Here is a 25,156-nt window from a genome sequence, read left to right on the forward strand (position 1 = left end):
ATCTATATATATATATATACACACATAAACGCCAAACATTCGGTAGAATTTATAGAATATTGTAAATATATATATATATATATATATATATATATATATATATAGGGTTATATATATATATATATATATAGGGTTATATATATATATATATATTGTACAATACAATATTGTATTAATTGTTGGCCTTAACCTATTTAAAGTTTGTCTTTTAAACAATTTTTCTTGCTAGAATTTTCTGTTAGTTGTTCAATTTATTAAAAGTAGAATTATCATCAAATCCATTCTGCGCTGTGTTTATGCATATATATATATATATGTGTGTGTGTGTGTTGGATTGAGACCATGTTTTATACAGTATTATATAAATCCTACCGAATTGTTGGCATTGATGTGTGTTTGTGTGTGTGTAAGAAAATAATATATATCTGTGAATGTGGTGAATGCTTGCTTGCAAGAGTGTAGATATAAACTAATGACCGCGTGCTTAAGTGTTTGCGGTTTGGTATTTATCTGCAATCTTGTACGCATGCCTAAAACTGCTTGTTCGCTTATTTTTTAGTTTTACAGAAAACATTTTCTATTTTTTATTTGCTGATTTTTTGCGTGTTCTTCAATTGTCCTTCTTATTTTGTTCTGTTTCCTTTCACATCTGTTTAAAAAACACTCAAATTTCTTTTAAATCTTGTAACTTGAAACTCAAAATAAGTTTACAATGCAATAAACATCAATGTAATTTGATTAACTAACACAAACAAAAATTGGATTGAAACAAATGTTGAAGAACATGAGATTGAAAATTAATGAATTTGCAATTCGTAAACAATTATTTTAAAAATAATTTGTCATGAAAATTTCATTAGAACCCCGCAAATGCTTTGAAAATTACAGAAAACTTAAGAAAATCGTGAAAATCTTTTAGAAATCATAGAAATTTAATGGAAACCATAAAAATTTTATGGATTTAATGGAAATTTATAGGATGTCACGGAAATTCATTAACAACCACAAAAATTTAATTGGATTCATAGAAATTTACTCTAATCATGGAAATTTAAAGAGAAATCAGAAATTTAATGGGAATCATTAAAATTTAATTGGAATCATGAAGATTTATTTGGAAATCATAGAGATTTAATGGAAATCATGGAAATTTGATGGGAATCATGGGAATTTAAAGGTAATCATGCAAATTTATAGTGAACTATGGAAATTTAATAGAAACCTTGGAAATCTGATTAGGGAAAATGTAAATTTTACGGAAACCCTTGGAGTCAGGTAAAACTATGAAAACTTAACGGGAAAGCTGGAAATCTTATAAAAACTAGGAAATCTTGTGGAACTCTTATATCTTATTTCAAGAGAACCATAGAAATCTCATAATTATATATTTTATGCTTAATTTAAAAACATACACTCGTGTATTTTGGTTTGCCTTGTTACCTACTTGTTACTTTTAGCCGTGTGGATGCAATCTTTTATTATTTTATTAATTCAAGCAGTAGTATCAGTTGTTCTACAAATTTATGTAAAGTTATTCAAACACTTTTTATTTAATTTTTTATAATTTCTAACGCTTTAAATTATTCATAGGCTAAAAGATGTTCAAAGGCGTTAGAATAAATCAAACGGAGACCAAAATTTGAATGTGCCTTAAAAATATTGTTTGCTTCCGTAGAAATCGGCACATCACGATCACATAGGCGCAAGAAAAGTTAATGTAAAATGTTTTTAACTGTGTTCATCTTATTGAAATTTTTGTTTTTATGTTTCCAGTAATATCACAAATATGGTATTAAATTCTGGAAAATGTTTTTTAACTCACAATTCACAAAAAAAATTGCAGCATAATTTTTAATGAAACTTACAGTTTGATGATGACGATATAAACATAACATGCATTGTCAACACGTATTAATGCTGCAACACCCCGGCCAATGCATAGTTATCTCATATCGCTTTCTTGCTCCAGCTGATAGTTGTGCAACAAATATTATCATCGCGAAATAGCCGATGTACACTAAAAAACGTATAAAAGCATCTGCATACGCACAAGTATTTTCATTTGTTATGTCTCGTCTATTTATATATATCCACAAAATGTACAACACATTGTACACAACATGCAGGCGTGTTTGTTTACAGTCCACAACATGATATGTTTGTGTTGAGTACGTACTAACATTAATATGTTGAGAACGGCATTCGTATGTGATAACTTAATATTTTATGTGCACTCACTTATGCGTACAAACATGCATACGATGGTTGTGTACACCATACTTACCAGACAACACCAAGTTGTAGCGCGGATGTATTGATTTAGGCTAACCTCAAAACACAAACAATACTCTGCAAACCCACACAAACGTTTTGTACCCTACCCAAGAGTGTGTGTGTGTGCCTGCACGCGCATTTAAGCATGTGTGTGTACGTACAATCGTGCTTGCGCACGCACATGTAAGCACATTCATGCATGCTAAACACATGTATGCACACGCACAGTGCACACTCATGATTACGCACACACATGCACGCAAACTTATATGCATGCGTTCACATGCGATTGTCCGTACATACACGCACGTGCGCAGTGCATGCAATACATTGGCCGCAAATATGCTGATGACCATTGTTTCGTGCACATGTGACTTCAAAAGTGTCGAATTTAAAAAAAAATTAAATATAAATTTAAAGTGTTTGATATTTATATTGTTGTTGGGATAAACATTAATAAGCAAAACGTAAAAATATCGAAACAGTAAAATCTTTTTTAAACTATCAAACAAATAAATAAAAATAATCTCGTTGAGAAGTGAGGCTGAAATGAAAGTTGTTAGCAAAAACATTCGCTGAAACTGAAACCGATCGCAAACAATTAGTGCTGCTTATGAAATTCTGAAACGTAAAGGCAAGTTACCAGGCGTGTGTTCATATTCGTGTATATGTGTGTGTATATACGTATGCATGTATGTGTGTGTGAGCGTGCATGCATATTCTTTTATATATGTAGACTGTGCAGTGTGCATGTAAGTACACGTGTGTGTACTGTATTTGAGTATTCCTTTGGGTACTACGTATGCATACAACGCGGTTTTTGCAGGAAGACATAAACACAACTTTGGATAAATAATGTTAGATAATATTGTGAGAATTAATTTAAAAACAATGCCGTGGTGTGGTGTGGTGTGGACATTCCTTTCACCGTTCACACGTTGTTGTGGCTATCTTCTTTCCTGTTGTCCCTTTTTAATTCCGTTACATTTAGGGTTGCTCTTTTTTCATCATTGATCGTCATTAGTTAGTTTGTTAGTTTGTTTGTCTGTCTGTCTGTCTGTCAGTCTGTTTGTTTTGTTTGTCTGTTTGTTTGTTTGTCTGTCTGCATGGTTGTTTGATTGTTTGTTTATTTATTTTCCAAACTTTTGGAACAAAGCTATTCAGTAATGTAAATAGATGGCACACAAATTTTGTACAGCGCCATTGACCCATTGGATAGAATGATCGTCGTTTATAAACAAAACTTGACGCTAACTTTTTTTTCAAATCTTTGGGGCGTTGATGATGATTAGATGCTTAATAAAACTTGTTTTGCTCAATTTTGACTATTTTAAATTTATATTGTCAAATATTCAAAGAAAATTCAGTTTTAAATTATTAAACTGGTGGGTGCAAATAATTTTTCTTTTTCTTTTTAAAATGCAACTTTGACAATTGCACAGATGGTGATGATGATGATGATTCATTGATAGTGTTGACGGGGATAATGATGACGTTAAAAATGGCAGTTATGATGATAATAACGACATAAAAATATAATGATGATGATGAATAAAAGATAATGAATGTCATCCCACTTTAAGGTCGAAGAAATTGTGAGTAACTTTGGTTTGGTGGTGATAACCCGCATGGGCTTCAACCCCCAACACTCCATATACGACTCGGACGTTCTATCCAAATATAAGGTTAGATAATTAAGATTTTCAATATTTTTAATAAACCGGTACAAATCTACACACATACAAATACAACAACAAACAATTAAATGTACACAACATAATACACACACGCATGCACACATATACACACCTATATATATTTAGGGTTTAGACTATCGGATATACAGTTGTTTAGGAAAGTCACAGCATTTTCAGCGTTGTTTAATTTTCTATTTAATTTTCAATCTTTCTTACGATGAATTTCAGTTGATTATTAAATTTATTTAACTCTTACACAAAATTAGTATGCATGTTTGAAACAGAAAAGCTATTTTCGGAAATTCTATTTCCATTATCAATGTTAATTTTTGTATTGTTTATGTCCTTATATAGGTTGTTGTTACATTATTCTTATGTTAATGTTAATAAAAATTTTTACGAGTTCTTCGTATCCCTTTGTGTGAATAAAATTTTTTATCTGATAGTGTGATAGTATGAATCCTTTATATATATATATATATATATATATATATATATATATATAATATAATATAATAAAAGAAATAAAATAAAAGCAAAGTCTATAATGATGATGATGGCATTTTGCTGGTAGTACCTGATGTCAATCTGCAGATAGCATCAAGAGATTTTGCAGTATCTGGACCAATGGTTTGGAACAGCTTACCGAGATCTTTTAGAACTAAAGATTTGAAACTTGATGATTTTAAAAAGAAACTTAAAACTTACTTATTTTCGCTTTGATTTTGTTGTTAAGTGAATAATTATTTGTTTGTTACTACCGCCATTGACAGTACTTTTTTCTTTTTTGACTTTGTTTGATTATAGATAGCGCTTTTGAGAACTTTTTGATTTTAATTAGCGCTTATAAATGTTTCATTAATTATATATATATATATATATATATATATATATATATAATATGTTTGTGAATATATATTTATTTATATATATATATATGAGTAAATTTAGGCAAGATATTTTCTTTTATACATATTTTGTGAAATTCGGTCAAAGTTATCATATTGTTAAGTTTCTTTTTAACATTTTTTACCAGTTTTTATTACGTTATCAAGGTAATGTTCAATTGAAGTTGTTATTTAAATATTTGTGGTTTGAAACAAAGTGGATGTGAGTACAAAAGGAATGTGTCCGGTCATTTTGTTATAATTTGTTGATGGTTTGAAAATTATTTTGCTATTTCAGTGGTCTCTTATTGTTATGGTTTTTTATTTTCCTAGTTAGTGATGTTGCCAATCAGTAGTTCAATTTCGACTCTGTTTTGTAACTTCTTAGTTTTTCTATAAAAATGACAGTTTAGGCTCATTCATCTTCTGTCAGGGGTGATCAGTCAAGTTTATAAAGTTGTCTCTTGCCTTAGGAAACATCAATTGTCCTTTGCCTTCACATTCCTACATATAATTTAAAATATATACGAATATAAGTATAAAATAAAAATTTTGAACGTTGAAAGTATAAACCAGTTAGTCGGTTATTCATTTATATATTTGTTTGTGCATTGATTGATTGATTGATTGATTGATTAATTAATTCATTCATTCATTCATCCATTCATTCATTTATTCATCCATGCAATTTAAACAAGAGGTTTAAGAAAGCGCACGAACGTAAGATAAAAGAAGAGTTTCAAACGAGCTAATTGTAAGTTCAAATTATGCGTGCAGGCAATTCAAGTCATCAGCAAGAAACTCTTTTTGTATTAACAAATTAATTTCGGGGAAGTAGTCCTCATGTTTGAATGTTCATGTGCAGATTGTTAGGAAATCACACGTAAATTACAATTTTCTGATTTGTAAAACTTGTTATCAAATCTTGTCTGCGTAATATTACCAAGTTTTGAATTTATCTGAGTAAAAGTATTAATGTAATCTAATATGATACTATCGTGTCTTTTTCTATTATTACTGTTTTTGTAGTTGCTGCTAGTGATGTTGTTGTGCTATTGTAGTTGTAATCGCTCGCTGATCGCCCGATCATTCTTTTCCTAGTCTCACCAGAATTTCCGCCATCATCTTTACAGCCTCCATCTGGCGCTCATTCAATTCACCCAGCTGTGCACTAAGACCATACCTGTCTTATCTCCTGCTTGTTCCGACATTCCGTCTTTTGGTGTTGAGCCGATTCTTCTGCTTCACCGCACAATCTGCATTAGTTTTCATTTATTATGCCAATGCGTGCTCTATAGCCCTAAAGATTCAAATGGAGACCAGTTCTAAAACGGCTGAGGTCCGTTCTTGATTGCTTGTCGATGTCGAGTTCCTCCTCATAGATGTTAATGGCTTTTGTATACACTTTTTTACATCTATCGTGTTGTATATCCTTTTCTAGTATCAACTGATTTATTAACAACTGTGTATTTAATCTGTTGGATTTTGGGAGAAACCTGTCTTCTCTTGCCGCCACGTCTACTTTTTTGTTTGCCTCAACTCCACAATGTCCTGATATCCAAACTACTGTCACACTTTTATTACGTGCTTCAAGACTGTTTATCTTCTCCAATATTTGAATGCTATCTGGGTTCTTGTTGTTAAAGCTCCCAAGCATGTATATGATGGGTAAGCTGTTAATATTGCTGCAGTCTCCCATTCTTCATATCTTTGGAGCCATTCTGTACTGATTTCTATCGTTTTCCTTTCTGTTTCATGGCTGCTACACCAGCATCCGGCATGTATTGTGGTTTTACTGATTATGTCTGACCCCTTGTAAGCAATCACTGCTGCTCCTCCTTCTTTTGGGGCTGGGTCTACTGAACCATCTGTGTATATTACGACATCATATTTTTCCACCTCCAATATTACCTCATTAATTGCTTGCCTTTTCTTTTCCGGTTTTATTCCGATTTTGACAATATGGTCCTGATGGGCTTGAGTTTCCATTTTATAGTACTTATAGCACTATCTTTTGGTTTATGTACATTGTTCACCCGCTCAGACACTGGTTTGTAGCATGTTTGTGCCAATCTTTTTTTTTTGTTGCGACATGTAACTTTTATTGCTGTTTTCCTCCTGCTATTTTCTGCCGCAACGTGAACCATGTGATGGCTTTTTTGCCCAAATCTTGTCCAGTCTAGTTTTCAAGGTTTAAGTGAAAAAAGCCATCACATGGTTCGCGTTGCCGGAAAAAGATATCAGGAGGAAAACAGCAAATAAAGAAGATACTTTTTGCATCAAAAAAAGGATTAGCGCGCAGCATGCTACAAACCAGTGTCTGAGCGGGTGAACAATGTACAAAAACCAAAGAATATTACTACAAGTACTATAAAATAGAAACTCAAGACCATCTGTTGTTGTTGTTGTCGTTGTTGCTATTATTATTGTTGTTGTTGCTGCTGCTGTTGTTGCTGCTGCTGCTGTTGCTGTTGCTGTTTCTGTTGTTGTTGCTGCTGCTGCTGCTGTTGTGGTTAAAATTTATATAACGCCAATTATTATTAAAAATTTTCATCAGCCCTCCCTGTTCAAAAATATATTTTATAACAATGAGTTAAGCAAATAAATGTTCAAATGACTTTTAAATTTTAAGAGCGCTGATCCAGATTGACAAAATTCATCTGACAGTCTATTCCAAAAAATTGGTCCTGAAACAGAAAATGTTCTACAACCAATTTTCAAATTTGTTTTCGGTACATATTATTCATTTGAGTTGGAAGACTTCACTTGCCCGTGTTTCCCAGGGTGGAATTTTCCATGGTGGAACTAGGAGCCAAACCGTTTAGGCATTTAAACATCATTACCCTCAATTTGAGCAGGATTCTTTGCTTTATAGACGGCCAATGCAACTCCCATGATATTGGAGAGTTGCTGATTTTAATTTACACTTTGCTTTATAAGCAGCCGAATTGACAGCGAGTTGTTTGGCTTCTTGTTCGAATAGTTTTCTGCTTTTATGATTATAACCTAAAATTTATGGTTAAAACGTTTACTAACTTGATACTATCCAACTTGTCAAAATAAAATCACAAAAAACACAAAAGTTTATCATCAACAACCAATTATATATTTTAACAGTTGTTTTTGTAACTATGATGACAATAAATGAATGTATTGTTATAACCGTGCTACCGAACGCACTAGATTCTAGCGTATTCTAGAATGTTCTAGTGACTGGAGCATTCTAGAGTATGCTAGAATCCGACCATCTGGAAGAATCTAGAAACGACGCTTGCGAAGAGTATATAAGCGCACGTCGCAAGAAATTCGTGATTAGTGAAATTCGTGATTTTGTAAATTCGTGACTCTGTGATTTTGTGAATAGCGATTCGGTGAATTATTTAAAGCGATATTTGATTTGTTTTGTTGACGTTGTCATAGCGATAGATTTTGAACAATTTAAAAGTTAATTGTTGCGTTAATTTGAATTTGCTAGAAATAAACGATTAGTTGATTTCTTCTGTAAATAAAGTTTAATAACTAATAACTGTTTGGAGTATTTTATTCGATCGAAGATTTGAACCCGTCGCATCGTAAATCGGTTACGACAGCGAGTATTATAACATTGGTGTCAGAATTGGGATCTTCGACTAGCGAATTACTACTCATAGAAAAAGAACACGATGTCAAAACTGTGTGGTTTGAACGTAGTTCAGCTACGAGAAGAACTACAGAAACGAAGCCTTGTCACAAGTGGCAACAAAGAAGTACTAGTAGCACGTCTGAGAGAAACTCTCATTGACGAAGGTAAGAACCCAGACGAATTCAAGTTTGATGGTGCTGAGGAAGACAATGAAATTAGCACAGGCACGTTTACAACCGCTAAAATGATGGAATTTCTGCTTAGTATGTCAACTGAAATAAAACAACAGATCAAAGAACAGTCCGAACAACAGTCCGAACGACAGACAAAAGAGTTAAAACAACAGATCAAGGAACAGTCCGAACGACAGACAGAGGAGTTAAAACAGATCAAAAAACAGTCCGAACGACAGTCCGAACGACAGACTGAAGAGTTAAAACAACAGATCAAGGAACAGTCCGAACGACAGACAGAGGAGTTAAAACAGATCAAGGACCAGCTAAAACACGTAAAATTGGAAGTGGCAGAACAGATTGAAGAACAGTCAACAAGAATAGAAATGATCGAGCAGAAACTTGATCGTCAGACCGTTGAGGTAGATCACAAGATAGACAAATTGAAGCGAGAATTGGAGCAATCCAAAAAAATGGCCATGCCGTTAGATCACGCATCCGGAAGAACTTTGAAGGTACCAACATTTGACAGAGAGATGTCTTGGAACGTTTATAAAACCCAGTTCGAAGCAGCGGCAACTAGTAACTGTTGGAACGGAAAAGAACGAGCAACAGCACTGATACTGGCCCTGCAAGGTTCAGCAGCAGATGTTCTTCAGACGATTCCGGCGGAGAACCACTTCAACTATGAAGTTCTGGTTAGCGCGTTGGATTTACGTTATGGTGAAAAACACATGAAACAGATTTATCGGTCTCAGCTTAGAAACAGAACGCAACGATCTGGTGAATCCATTTAGCAGCTGGCACAAGATATCGAACGATTGACATTGCTGTCGTATCCGACATCAGACCCCGAGCATAGAGACGAAACTGCCCTGGATACGTTTATCAAAGCCCTTCGTGATTCGGAACTCAAGCAATCCCTTCTCTTGTCAGATAAACAAAAACTCAAGGATGCCGTTGCGCACAGTCTCACTTTTGAATCGGCAAAGCAAGCATCAAAAAGTGACGTACGTCTACGCCAAGTACATGAAGAATGCCCTTGCCAGAAGGTGGTTGTGAAACGCGAACCTTAACAGCATGGTGTACCCCAATGCTGGATTTGTGGTGGAAAAAGGCCATCTACGTCGTGATTGTAAACACCGCCTAAAAGATAACTACTGCCGAAATTGCGCGACAAGATGGCGCAAAAGAAGAGAAGATGATCCTGTATCACGATCGGCCCCTTCTAACGAAGGAGCGGAAAAACTAATAAGAGCCAACTTTGTGGGGCAGAGGTTGGCTAGTAGAATTGACGCCCCCAGTACCGTAATTAACGTTTCCAGACTACATCGAAATCGAAATGACCTATGGCTGAACGGAAAAGTTGATTAACAAGAATGTGTAATTACAGTCGACACCGGAGCAACAAAATTGATTTTAAGATCTGATTTGGTACCCAATCTAAAGAAAGAGACTTCTAACAAATACATTCTTCGAACAGCTACCGGAGGAACAGCACCAGTCTATGGAAAGATTCTCCGTACTGTTCAGCTAGGCGACTTGTTATTCGAAGGTTCATTCTTAGTCGCGGATATCATCGACGAATGCATAATAGGTGTCGACTTTCTGACAAAATATGGGTTCAAAATTGACTTAGAAAAACGCATTCTTAGATGGAGAAATACAGAAGTGATAATGGGGGGTAGCGACGAAAAATGCATTCGAGTGACAGTCGATTGTGACATAGAACTACCTCAATCATCTGAAAACATCGTATGGAGCAAGTTGAATTGCGATCCTGGGGGCCACCAGTTCTATTTGATGGAGCCAACCTCAACGACAAATGTACAGAACGCGGTCATTGGAAAATGCCTGGTAGAAGCGAACAAAAATGGTCTTATTCCTGTCAGAATAATGAATACCGCTAAACACACTATTAAAATTAAAAAAGGCGAAGAAATAGGTAATTGTCAATCAATAAATTTGGTGAAATCATTGGATATGGAGCAACTGGAAAAGGTTCTACCAACTGACAAAGGTAGACTCAAAGAACTTACCAAAAATCTACTAGATGAACTTAATTTGTATCAAGAAGACCGTCTAAAAGCCGAGGCGTTGATTGCTGATTTTGCAGACGTGTTTTCAACCGGTGACAATGACCAAGGTAAAACAGCTCTGGTAACTCACCAAATTGATACTCAAGATTCGAAACCCATCCGACAAGTACCACGACGTCTTCCTCTAGCAAAACAAACAGAAGTAAACGAAATGATAACAACAATGCAGAATCAAGGCGTCATCGAACCGTCATCAAGTCCCTGGATTTCGCCAGTTGTTTTGGTAAAGAAGAAGGACGGCACTACCCGTTTTTGCGTTGATTATAGGAAGTTAAATGATGTGACTAAAAAGGACAGCTATCCGTTACCGAGGATTGATGACATCATGGACACCCTGTCTGGCTCAAGTTGGTTCTCTACGCTTGATTTGAAAAGCGGATACTGGCAAGTAGAAATCGACAAGAACGATCGCGAAAAGACAGCGTTTTCTATTGGATCGGGGTTGTGGCAATTCACCGTCATGCCATTTGGATTGTGCAATGCTCCAGCTACATTCGAGCGACTGATGGAATGTGTATTGCAAGGTTTTAACTGGAAAACCTGTCTTGTCTATTTAGACGACATAATTGTTCTAGGAAGAACATTTGATCAACACGTCGAAAACTTACGGGAGATCTTCACAAGACTTCGGGTGACAAATTTAAAGCTGAACGTTAAAAAGTGCAGGTTATTTTCTAAAGAAGTTAACTATTTGGGACATGTGGTATCTTCAGATGGAGTTCGAACCGATCCCAGCAAGATAGAAATTGTGAAAGACTGGCCAACTCCAAAGAATAAAAATGAATTGCGCATTTTTCTGGGATTGGCAACGTACTATCGACGTTTTGTAAAGGATTTTGCAAAAGTTGCCAGACCTCTCCACCAACTTACCGAGAAGGACCGAATTTTCAACAAAATACCCTATGCGACTCAGCATTTGAAAAGTTAAAAGTTGAACTATGTGATGCTCCTTTGCTAGCATATTCAGTTTGTGGCAAGACGTTTGTGTTAGATACTGATGCAAGTAACAACGGAATCGGAGCCGTTTTGTCACAGCATATAGACAGAGAAGAAAAGGTGCTAGCGTATTATAGCAGAGGATTCACAAAGCCCGAACGAAACTATTGTGTGACCAGGAAGGAGTTACTAGCAATAGTCAATGCAACAAAACACTTCCACAAGTACCTTTATGGACAGAAATTTCTTCTCCGAACTGATCATGCAGCGTTAAGATGGCTCCTCAACTTCAAGGATCTTGAAGGACAGATGGCCCGATGGTTGGAGCGTTTACAAATGTACGATTTCGAGATCGTGCACCGCAAAGGAACAACTCATAGTAATGCTGATGCTCTCTCACGTCGACCATGTTTACCAGGATGCAAATATTGCTGTCGTCACGAGGAGAAAATACAATCGGAAGACATAAGAGCAACAACAATATCAGCGGATGACGGTTGGACACCGACGGATCTTGCTGATGCACAGTTTGCGGATGAGGACCTACAACATCTGATCACATGGAAGAAGGAGGGCAAGCGACCGGACTGGCAAAGCATCTCAGAATATAGTGCCGTGTTAAAGGGTTATTGGGCTCAGTGGGACTCTTTGTATTTGGAAGGGGATTTGCTGAAACGAAAATGGGAATCAGCTGATGGATCAAAACACCGCATGCAAGTTGTAATACCAAGAAGTAGAACGACCGAAATCCTTGATTAAATGCATGGCGGCCCCTCTGGGGGACATTTAGGAGTGAACAAGACCCTTGACAAAATACGAGAAGGATTTTACTGGCTTCACGTTAGAGAAGATGTAGAGAGCTGGTGTCGAAAATGTAACACATGCGCTTCAGTCAAAAGACCCAAAAGAAAGCTAAAAAGAGTAATGCAAATCTACAATGTTGGTGTCCCCTTTGAACGGATTGCTATAGATATTGCTGGACCCTTTCCGGTATCAGATTATGGAAACCGTTACATTCTGGTTGTAGCGGACTATTTCAGCAAATGGCCTGAGGTGTTTCCAATACCCAACCAAGAAGCATGTACCGTCGCTGAGGAAATTGTACTCAATTGGATTAGTCGATATGGTGTCCCATTGGAACTCCACTCAGATCAAGGTCGAAATTTTGAGTCACAACTGTTTGGTGAAATGTGCAAGCTGCTGGGTATAAACAAAACTCGAACGACACCTCTTCACCCACAGTCTGACGGTATGGTGGAACGATTTAACCAAACCCTGATTGAACATCTGGCTAAAGTAGTCGACGAAAATCAACGGGATTGGGATCGTCATATACCATTGTTTCTTATGGCATACCGGAGTGCTATCCACACAACTACTGGAGAAACGCCATCAAAAGTTCTGTTTGGGACTACCTTAAGAACTCCAGCTGATGTGAAATATGGCGTAGCACCTGAACCACACCAACCATTAACAGAATACGTGGATAACCTTCGACAGCGATTAAACCATATCCACCGTTACGTACGCCTTAAAATTATGAAAAACACGGAGGCGGCTAAAACCAGATACGACTTGAAAGGAAGCAGTGGCGGTTTTGCTGTCGACGAGTTAGTTTGGATGTACAACCCACAGCGAAAGGAAGGACATTCTCCAAAGCTCCAGCGTGGGTGGGAAGGTCCTTATCAAGTCATCACCCGCTTGAATGACGTCGTCTACCGTATCCAGGAATATCGGAAGCCGAGAGCAAGAATGAAGATTTGGATAGACTGGCTCCATACCATGCGGACACCGGAACGAAAGCTGTTCGGGACGAACAGAACTAAGAAGGGGGTAATGTTATAACCGTGCTACCGAACGCACTAGATTCTAGCGTATTCTAGAATGTTCTAGTGACTGGAGCATTCTAGAGTATGCTAGAATCGGACTATCTAGAAGAATCTAAAAACGACGCTTGCGAAGAGTATATAAGCGCACGTCGCAAGAAATTTGTGATTAGTGAAATTCGTGATTTTGTAAATTCGTGACTCTGTGATTTTGTGAATAGCGATTCTGTGAATTATTTAAAGCGATAGTTGATTTGTTTTGTTGACGTTGTCATAGCGATAGATTTTGAACAATTTAAAAGTTAATTGTTGCGTTAATTTGAATTTGCTAGAAATAAACGATTAGTTGATTTCTTCTGTAAATAAAGTTTAATAACTAATAACTGTTTGGAGTATTTTATTCGATCGAAGATTTGAACCCGTCGCATCGTAAATCGGTTACGACAGCGAGTATTATAACAGTATGTATGTTTGCTTGCTTGCTTGCTTGTTTGTCTGACTGTCTGTCTGTTTGCCTGTCTGTTTGTTTGTTTGTTTGTTTGTGGGTCTGTTTGTTTGTATATAAGTTTGTTTATAAGTTTGTACATATTGGAAGTCGAGGCATCATTAATTCTCATAAACATTTGAAATTTTCAGATACCAACAGACGTTTATTTTATTTTTCTATTCCGAGACCGATATACCGGTATTAAAATTTTGAGTGCCTGTGGTCGATCGACACCGAGAACGTTCTTTTTCAAACTACTTTCGATAGCTGATGCCGTATTTAGGAAAATATTCCTTGCCTACGACAAACTTTTATCTTTTTTCATTCCATTCCATGCAACCTATGTATCGATAACAAAATTTCAAATTCTTGCTTCGTTTCCGATGAAGATCGAGAAATGAAAAACACAAAAATAAAAAGGTTCAAAAATTTGTTTGTGTGTGTGGTTTTGTATGTTTATATTATGTAGTTTTATTTCAATAATTCCCATTATTCAAGAATTACATAGGAATGGGGTGAATCCAAGAACTTGAGATTCGTGATATCTGGATCCGAATCTTGATGATGAATCCGGACGAATCCGAATCTGGATCCAATTTACGTACAATCCTAAAACCATAAATGCTGTTTTAAATGAAAAAGTTTATAAAAAATAAATTTGTTTTTTTGAATAAATCGCGAAAACATCAATGGATGTGCATATCTATTAGTTATTAATTATTGTATGTATATCTACATAATCGTTGTTGATATTTTTATTCACTTTTTCCGTCGATCAAAATTTTTTGTTCTTTACGTTGTTTTTGTACCCGTAAAATGGTGGATTCTCAACTCTGGATCCGCTGATCCGGATTCGGAACCGTCGCATTCTCAGTTGGAGCCGTATTTATTACTAGCACTTGTGCTAATTCAATATAACATGGATAAACATATTTATTTATTCAATATATATAGGCTTCTGTGTTGGCTTCCACTGGCCAATTTTATTTTTTTTTACGTTGTGTGCAGTCTGCGTCTGTGATAACTATTTAAAGGAAATTATTTTCCATACGTATGATTAACTATTTTATTTGTGACAGACCAAAAAATTAAGTTTCAAAATTGTGAAGCGTGAATGAAACCACAAAAAATTTTTGGCGGCTAATTACGTATGCTTGTTAGGTTTCTTTTACAAAAACTGAATTTGTGTTATCTATTATCACGTATATATATATATACAGTGCTGCAGAATAGTTGTCTTATATAACTCGTTCGTTTTCCATTTTATTTTTTTAATTTATGTTAAAAAAGCAAGTCGTTATCTGAGCAATTTTTTATATCAGTCAACAACGTCGGTATTAAAAATAAAAATGCAACAATGCTAAACAATGCTGTGACAAAAATCAGAATTTTAGATAAAATTTTATGTTCACTGAGGTACAACTGAGAAATTGAAAGTGACGGCGATAATAATTTTGATAAAGTTAGTGATGAGCTCATGCCACGGTGTTGGTGTCTGCAGTCTACTGTTAAACATATGTACATGTGACGTGTAGCCAATTGAAATAATGTATTCATTGAAGTTGATCTATTGAGCAGTATATTTTCAAAATGGTTTGTCGTTATTTCGATGGTCATGTTGTGGCACTTGTTCAATTATTGCAAAAGAGCGGCTTCTGCATGTGTGTGTGTGTGTGTGTGTGTGTGTGTGTGTCTCTGTGTGTGTGTCTGTGTGTGTGTATGTTCGGGAAGCTCTTCAAGATGAGAAACAGAGTATGTCAGAAGATGCACTTGTGTGTCTATTTCCACTAATTTTTTGTTCAATTTATAAATGAATAAATTAAAAAAATTTACTTTATAAATAAATAATTAGAAACAAATCAATTTTTTTTATAAGTACCTGACACATTTAATATTAGAGAGAATTAACATTTTAGACGTTGTTTTATTTCAAAATTACTTGTATTTGTGAAATTAGTTGCATGCTTACTGGCTTGTGTACATTGTTTGTCGTAACCTGTGTTTTTGGCTTTGTACAAATGCGTGTTGTTGTGCTGCATTGTTATTTATTATTTGTTCACATTTGAAGGCCGGTTAAGCTCTCCACTTGCGCATGGCATTCAATTCGTTACTATTTAATCCATACACATATTAACATTTATAATACTATCGAAATTGCATGATACGATGAATAGAATAAAAGAATGTTGTTCAGTGAACAGACGATACAAGTTTCTAATCAATAGACATTGTTGATGTGAAGACCAACTGTGTTGTTGAACATTTTGAAGATTAGTTTTTGAAACTCTCAATAGAAAATATTTAAAAAATTAACACATTGAGATGAGCGGAAATTTTTCAAACGACCGACATACCTGCCGCCTGTTATTTCAGCAGCAAACAAAAATTGAAGAATTTCCCTGTCCTTATTTGAAACATCGTGTCGTTGTATATAATTTAGCCAAAAAGGTGTTTTTATTGTTTTTCTTATTTTTTAGAATCATATAAGCACTATTAAATTATCATTATTATATTATTAGAGACCTTCATCAAACTGATGATCCGATGAAGACGAGTTACAATGATAATCAACACTATTTATTAATGATTTCAATTGCAAATTATTTAACAATTTTGCTTATATTTATACAAGTATCATTTATTATTTTTTGTTTTGGTAAATAATGACAATAGCTATTGTACGAAATGTGAATGTTATTGAATTGTTACACCGCAGAACAACATCCACATTGTGCCTGATTGGATTGCAAATGATATGTCTTCAACGAGGATTAGGTACGTACGCAGTTTTTTTCTCTCATCATTTTTTCCTCCTTTTCTCGCTCTCTCCTCTCTCTCTCTCTCTCTCTCTCTCTCTTTCTCTCTTTCTCTCTCTATTGCTTTTATTGTTCTATTGAGGTTATTTGTTGCTTTGTTGTCGTTGTATTCTTTACGTTTTGTTAACTACAATTTTAGGTAAATTTTTGAAGTGTTTAATCATATTCTTGTCTCATTACGTCTGTGCACATTAATGCTTTTGTATTTTATTCATAATTTGTTTATAATTTGTTTATATTATAATTTTAATGGCATTATTTCAGTAATAATTGTTGTTGAATGTTCATCCTTAGACTGAATTCGCCTCTATATTAGTGCATCCTATTGTTTGGTGGGGTAATTTCTTTTCCTAGGCATTGATGATTTATAGGCTAGGGTATGAAAGTGGAAATAATTGATAGAAAGCGTAAAGTAAAAGATAGAAAACACTGCATAAAATGTAAAGAAAATAGATTATTGAAAAAAGGATTTTCTTGGTTAAGACAAAAGGGACTAAGAGTTATAAAATGACTAAACTAAAAAAAAGGTCATAAGGTTATCCGATGCTTACGAGCGGAGACTGAGACAATATCAGACCGAGTTAGTGGGACGCGACGCTTCTCTGTGTGTACAATCATTCTGTAACAATGTTCTGCTACTGCTGCTGTTATCAACATTTTGCTAATAAAATTTTGACTTGGATGGTATTTATGTATGAAGGACGCCGAAAACAATGACGACGATGATGATGGATCAGAAGTGGAAACAAAAAATGAAACTAAAAGTTTATACGAAAAAATTGTTTGACGTGTTTGTTGTTTTAACTTTTCAAATTATTTTACGACGTACGTGAATTCATATCCCTGTGCATGTACAAGTTGGATAAGAATGAATGTTCCGTGTGAACATCAGATTCATGCAGCAGACGATAGAAATATTTGACATAGCACGTTGATGCTGTTGAAAAACCATACAAACCAAAAATTTTCTAATTTAGATCATCCTGGGTTATTTCTTGCTTTCTTATTTGATTTTATTTGTTCATTTGTTTAAAGTTTTACTTAATATCCAATTGCATATGTACATTGTACTTATATGTGAGTTAATGTTTGTGTGTGTATCATGTTTATGTGTTAGTGTAATTTTATATGTATGCTTTTTTACATTTACGTGTATTATACAATACATATGCATATGTTAATTGTGTGTTGATGTGTGTGTTGATGTGTGTGTGTGTATTGCATGTATGTATGTATGCATGCATGTATGCGTATAGCATGAATTTGAGAAAAGCTCACTTAACACTAAAATGCTCCTTAAAAGCAAACGTCAAGAGTCATTTCAATTTCAAAGGGAAACTTGACTTGAAATCTCAGATTAATGTCTCAGCAGCTTTTAAAACGCATTATCGCTTGTTGTCCTCCGTCTTTTAACCGTCGATTTGAAAATATAAATATGAACCTCTTTCAACAACGATCTTTAGCTGTGGCACGACTTTAGAGCAGGAAAATCTCACAACTCACTCACAACACAAGTGTGCTTCACGCATAAACACCATTGTCACTCGTAAGTGACATAATTTTTGTTGTTAGGTCTTTCATGCTGGCTGCTACATTAGATGTTACCGTGTTACGCCAGGCACCTGTGAAGGACATCTCACTAGTTAGAGATCTACTGAATTGTTGTGTATGTGAATGCACGTGTGTATGTGAATATGTGTGTTCGTGTTTTTTTATATTGACAGCTTCTCTTCACAATAAGACGAATATTCACGAATTTCCAGTTTTTTTTGCAGTGAATTTTTTGTTATAAAATGTTTTGCTTTCTAAGTCAGTTGTGATAACAAGAGTTTTTATTATTTCGACATTGTTTTTATCATCGATATATGACTCAATGGTTTAAATCTGTTCAACAAATAATCCGCTTATGTTCCCCACGACCTGTCAACTTCAGCAGCATCCCATCAGGAGTCATAATTGTGTTTGAATGTTCATTTCATTATAACCATAATTTAATTGCTTTTGTTATGTTAACAATAATATATTATCAACATATAACAATATATAATTATGATCCACGTTATAATTAGAACCGCTATCCGTCGGAAGCAATCGGTAAAGTACCTGCTACCAGAGCAAGTCATTGACTACATCGGCAGACACCACCTCTACGCGCCCCTTGCCACCAAAACGCCAGACGCCGTATCTCCCACTACGACTGCCGATGTCATGTTATCGTCCAGTTACTCGGCACCAAGTTACCACGGATACTCGAGCACTTCCAACATCGTCGATGCGTTAGTTCAATTTCAACCCTTTTTAACGTTGCTTCACACAAAAAACTTTTCAGTTACAGATTCCCTGTTGAGTGATATATATGTAAACAATATATTTTATGCATAGTTTTTATGTGCATGTGTGTGCGCGCGTGGTGGATGTTATGTGTGCGTGCGTGTGTGTGAGTGAGAGTGTGTGTATTTGTGTGTGAGAAAGTGTGTGGGTGCGTGCGTGTGTGCGCTAAATTGTAAATGTTGAAATATTTTTTAAGAGTTCATCATCTGAAAAAATTTTATCATGCTAGGCAGATTTAGGAGTTTTTTATACAATTTTTATTATCATCATATTTCTTGAGAGACTTTTGAGGCCATTCGCGTCCATCGATTTGTCGATCTCCAAAACCTTTTTCTCCCATTGGCTAATTTCAATGAACTCAACGTTTCCACTGTCCATTTCGCAATGTTATCACCCATCCAGTTTTTGGCAGGTCTTCCAGCTTTCTCAGTTTCTCGTCCTCATTTGTACCGTTTTAATTAGGTTGTAATTCGGCATTCTGCAAATCAAATGTGCCCAAAAAGTTATAAGATAGTTAACAAAGATCAATTTGTCTATACTTTTATTTTACTTACAAATGGGGCGAAACTATAGCCACTTTTAAACCAAAACAAATTGAAGGGAGACATATCGACCAACTTCACCTTTAATGAATATCACAATGCTATTTCCACATTGTTTAGTTTACAACTAAGTTTTTCAATTTTACTATCAATGATTTTGTTGTTATTGGAGTATATGTATACATATATATATTATTGATGAAAATCACAGCATGTTTGGCGGTGGTTAACTTCCCATTTAACTTTTCGATTTTTCTAACAGTTGATTGTAAATCTTTTTCAAGTTTCTTTTGTTCAACTGTTAGAAAAACCAATGTTAAATTCGAAGTTAACTAACAATCAATCAATCAATCAATCAATTAGCTTATAAAGCGCTATTTCCGCGATGTTCAACAGCGCTCCTCAATGAATTTTGAAAACAGATGGATCTTGAGATCCGCTCTGAACTTCGCAAGTGATGGAGAAATAGTTAGAGAAGTAGGTAGAGAGTTCCAGAGAAAAGGACCAGAAAAAGCAAAAGCAGATTTGGCAAAAGAGTGTTTAACACGAGTTAAGAAAAAGCGAGAAGAAGAAGACGATCGTAAACCGGGGCGTTTAGGTTCAATTAATATATCTGATAAGTACTTAGGAAATAATTTAGATTGAGACTTATACATGAACGTGCAAATTTTAAAAATTATTCTATATTTTATAGGTAGCCAGTGCAAGAGAACAAGATATGGAGATATATGAGAAAAGAAAGGGGCACGAGCAACTAGACGAGCAGCAGAGTTAAAAGCTTTACTTAAAGGATAGAGTATAGAGTCAGGAAGACCATAGTAGAGCGAGTTACAATAATCAATCCTAGATAAGACTAACGAAGTAACAAGAAGGAGAAGAGTAGGATCATCAAGAAAAGGCAAAAGTTTTTTTATTCTACGTAGATGAAAGTAAGAGCTTCTAGCAACACTATTAATCTGAGAAGAGAGAGACATAGTAGAATCAAAGATAAAACCTAGACTACGAAACTTATGAGTGACATCAAGAGTTTTAGAATCAGGTAAGATAATAGGAGGAATAGTAACGCCGAACATGCTGTGATTTCCATCAATAATTGCATTTCAGACAATCTTAATCTAATATATATATATGTATGTATGTATGTATGTATATATATATATATATATATATATATATATATATATGTATATATATATATGTATATATATATATATATATATGTATATATATATATATTATAAACGGATTTTTTAAAAATCAAATTTTAATGACCAGGTTCAACCGAGCTTACCAGTCCAGTTATCAGCCAGCATATTTTCAGCAGCAGCAACAGCATCACCATCATCAACAACACCCCCAACAAGGGTATCGGCCTCCCTACAACCCCTCAGATCCAATTGATGCATATCATTCACATATTTCGTACACCCCTTATTTTCATCAACAACCTCATTGTCCCTTGATTCATCCTGGCTTTACAAAACGACGAGGAGTGTCAACACCAAGATCTCTGGCGTACGGTGTCAGTCCTCACACCAGCATTTCAAAACAACCTTTCGGTCGAAGCAAGTCTCTTGACATTGATTATGCAAACAGACCGGGACCAGGTCATTCTTCCATGGCAGGTTCGGCACTGGCAGCGTTAAGTACAACCCCATCCGGACCTTTACCATCATTATCTGGGGTTTCAGTGGGAAGAAAAATGTCACAGCAACAACCAAATTTAGTTCATCATAAAAATTTAAACTTTGACGAAGAATACAAACGGAAAGGCAAAAAAGACAGCTTGGCAGACACTCTTTTTAACAAATTGGCAAGAACTGTTAGAAGAGACTCAAAAGACCAACAACTAAAACAACAACAACAACAACAGCCTCACTTGCAGCAGCAACCAAAACAGCAACATAAACAAAGCTACCAGCACCAGCCGCTACTTGTTCAGCAGATTCATCAACAACAAAAACAGTTTGTTCATTATCAACAATATCACCCACAGCAACATCTTCAACCAAAACCACAGCAACAACAACAACAACAACATTTTTTGCAACAGTTTCGCACTGATGACTTGAAAGAAAGATCTGGCTCCATTGTGTCAGCCATCGAGAGTCGTAAACAACACCCAACATCAACAACAAATGGAAAAAATAAGAACAAAAAAAATTATTCCCTTGACAGTGAATTGGACCATCACCATAAACAACAACAGTCACAACAACAGCAGCAACAACAACACTATCGAAGTGCTAGAATTTTTCCTCCTATTCAGCAGCAGCAGCAACAACAACAACAAGCACATCAGTCAGCTGAACGTCTATCAAACATCACAAAGACCGTTAAAGGAGTTCGCTTGACACCAGAGACTTGTGTTTGATCAGTTAAGCTTTCTCATCAAATAGTATTTAAATATGTTTATTAGGTAATGAAGAATTTAGTGTCGTTAGAAATGAAAATAATTTTTTTCAATTTTTTGTATTGGAGTTAATTTTTTTATTTTCTTCTTTTGATGATTTTCTTGCTATTGCCATATAATTGTCATGGAGTCATTTTATTATCGTCGTGTGGTTGGTTGTCGCTGTTATTGTAAATTTATTTGATATACGTCTTGTAAGTTTATTTTATACACGTCTTGCATTGGCGCATTCCCTCAAAATACATTTTCTTTTTAATTTTCTTTCAATTATGTGATTTGTCCGCTTGATTATCAGACTTGTTTACCAATTTTAAATATTTTGAAAATTTTCCGATATTCAGTTTGCCTGTCGATTCAAAAATTTATCATTTTAAGACAAATCGACTTCATGCATTATTAATAATTTTCATCATAAGGTTCATTTGATTCGCCTTCCGAAATTGAATTTTTAGCACCCAATCATTTTTTATAAATACAATCACATTTATCGCCTTCATCACTATTGACATTGCCATCATTATCATTGGCATCAACATCATCATCGTCTGCATCGTCATCAACATTATCATATGGCCTCCTTCGTCATCGCCGATATTGTTATTTATCGTTGTTGTTGTCTCCTTCACCATTATTGGCATCACCGTCATCACATCACCTTTGACAACGGTTTCATCAACAACGACATTGTCATCATAATCATCATCGGCATTGTAATTCATCGTTATTGGCGTCATTATTGGCGTCACCGTCATCATCATCGACATCGTGTCCATCTTCAACAGCTTAGACTTCATCATCATCGACAGTCTTCATCATCCTCATCAGCACCAACATCATCTTCATCGCCAATATTATCTTCATCATCACCAACATCGTTATCATCATCATCGGCGCCGCCTTCTTCATCGTCTTCTGTGACGCATCTGCAAACTTTGAAAGGCTAAATAAATAGTTCTGAAAAGTTTTGTGTTGAGCAAAAACAACTTGACATAAAGTTCTTGCATTGCTTCTCACAATGCAATATATTATTTAACACATGCTACAAAATGTTCTCATATTTTTTAGTGGGTATCTTCATTGATATTTTTAATTTCTGGAAACAAATGTTGACAATTTGAATTCACACGATTTTAGGCTATTTTCCGTTCAAGAAACACGCGGTGTACTTTAGCAGATGCTGACAATATTGGCATTTGTGCCTTTCAGACCTAATATCAAATGAATAGCGTACCAATTGTCGAAGGTTTTGAAACGAACCATTATCAAACAGTACCATGAGGTTCGGCACAAACGCGAGAGCGAAGGAATAAAATTATGGGATCCAGTCATTGTGCAAAAACAAACGAACCAACTTCTCTCAGGAGCTTAGATCAATTCCTTCAACTTTAGTTTATTGAAGTCACGACTGAGGCTTCAAAATAGCATTTTGCTTGACTATTACGATATTTTGACCGATTGACAATCAATCACCATCTCGTTCCAATCAAGTTGGCTTGCCAATCGATCGCTAAATCATCAATTATATATGTGGTCTTATTAACTTCACCTATCCAACCTTAACACGGTGAATAGAATCATTGGTCACTACATAGGCGAGATTTGAAACCATTATTTAAAAATAGGTGAACACGTAGAAGCAAGAGCCATCAATTCTACATTTTATGCAATAGCTTAATAAACACTGATAAGTTTTAAATTCCACAACCAAAAACAGGACCAATTTCATTTCGCCATGCATACGCATATATGATCATTTTTTATCTCTTTTTTAATTTTTGAGAAATAAAACGTCACAAAGAAAAATTTGTTTGTTTTATTAAAATAAAAAATACAGAATGCAACATATCAAAAACATTACGAACGGTACATTATACCAGAGTCCAACAACATTAACGATGCCAGACAGTAACAGAGAGAAGAACAAAATATTTGTCTCGTTTTATTTAGCGCACAATGAAAATAAACGACCAACGGCAATCAAATGTTTCAACATAGATAGGAACTGTCTCAATAATATTCCTCTATTCGAACTCAAAAGGTTACAGTTTATCGTTCTTACAACATAATTTACACAAACTACACACATAAACAAACAATATCTTGCGCTATAAATATATTATACAGTATTGTATGAATTTTGCCAAATTGTTGGCATTAATCAATTTAAAGTTTGTCCTTTCAATTTTCCTTACTAAAATTTTCTGGAAATTGTTCAATTTATTGAAAATAGAATTATTATCCAAGTTCATCATGAAAATTCAATAAACCAAATTCACCGCGCAGATAGGCCTTATTTCGATTTTTCTCATCTTCAATGCGATTTGGTTTATATAGTTACTTTAAACAAAGCAAAGTGAGTTCTTTAGCAAAGTGGATTACTTTGTTGTTGTCATTTCTTTGTCCCTCATTGTTATTGAAGTTAGCATTAAGGCGTCGACTTGGCAATGATGTTATCATTCCTTGTTGGATGTTTATTTGGGGTTTATTGATACCTATTAGGACAGCTTTTGCAATTTTTAGATGTATTGTGTTGGTGTTTTGATAAATTATCTTTGTGTTGTTGTCAAGTATTTGACGGGTTATTGGAGTTACATGTGTTGATAGTGAGATTTGATGGTTCCTCTTTGTGTATGCATTGTGAGTGAAGTGTCTTGGTAGTGAAGTGGTCGTAACGCCAATATACAAATGTTGTTGACGCGCACAGTCGTCAATAGGGAATCCATACAATACTGTATACGTATATATATATATATATATATATATATATAATATATATATAATTATATCTATATATAGCTCATGCACAGATATAACATATAATGCTATAAATGGAAAAAACGTTAAGAATAATGAAGTTAGCTATAAAATTATTTTGTTACATATACACAAGTCACATTAAATGTTGGCAATCGTAGAGAACCGACCAATAACTCAATACATATAAAACCATCATCATCGTAATTATCTTTCTACTCAGCTTGCATCATAATTTGTTAATCTTCCTCCTCGTAATTGCCATCATCTTCATCATAATTGTAGATTATAAAGTAAGG

The 25,156-nt window shown here is 35.0% G+C and overlaps 2 protein-coding genes across 2 annotated transcripts in view; one reads left to right on the top strand and one right to left on the bottom strand.

The window, feature by feature from the left end:
* Positions 1-19,199, top strand: part of HELRODRAFT_113251 (hypothetical protein) — a gene marked incomplete at its 3' end in the record, with an annotated part of 46,775 nt that extends 27,576 nt beyond the window's left edge. Inside the window, exons 6-8 of the mRNA XM_009023155.1 lie at positions 3,858-3,959; positions 16,718-16,776; positions 18,887-19,199. Of these exons, the coding sequence (XP_009021403.1) occupies positions 3,858-3,959; positions 16,718-16,776; positions 18,887-19,199 (474 nt within the window). The remainder of the gene's footprint in view (positions 1-3,857; positions 3,960-16,717; positions 16,777-18,886) is intronic.
* Positions 19,200-24,643: 5,444 nt separating this feature from the next.
* The window catches only part of HELRODRAFT_185768 (hypothetical protein), a 17,823-nt gene continuing 17,310 nt past the window's right edge, over positions 24,644-25,156 (bottom strand). Inside the window, exons 18-19 of the mRNA XM_009023156.1 lie at positions 24,867-25,156; positions 24,644-24,842 (exon numbers count right to left, since the gene is read on the bottom strand). Coding sequence (XP_009021404.1) covers positions 25,144-25,156 — 13 coding nt within the window. The 3' untranslated portion in view covers positions 24,644-24,842; positions 24,867-25,143. The remainder of the gene's footprint in view (positions 24,843-24,866) is intronic.

This window comes from Helobdella robusta (assembly GCF_000326865.2).
Source record: "Helobdella robusta unplaced genomic scaffold HELROscaffold_35, whole genome shotgun sequence".
In the NCBI taxonomy this organism is placed as follows: Eukaryota; Metazoa; Annelida; class Clitellata; order Rhynchobdellida; family Glossiphoniidae; genus Helobdella; species Helobdella robusta.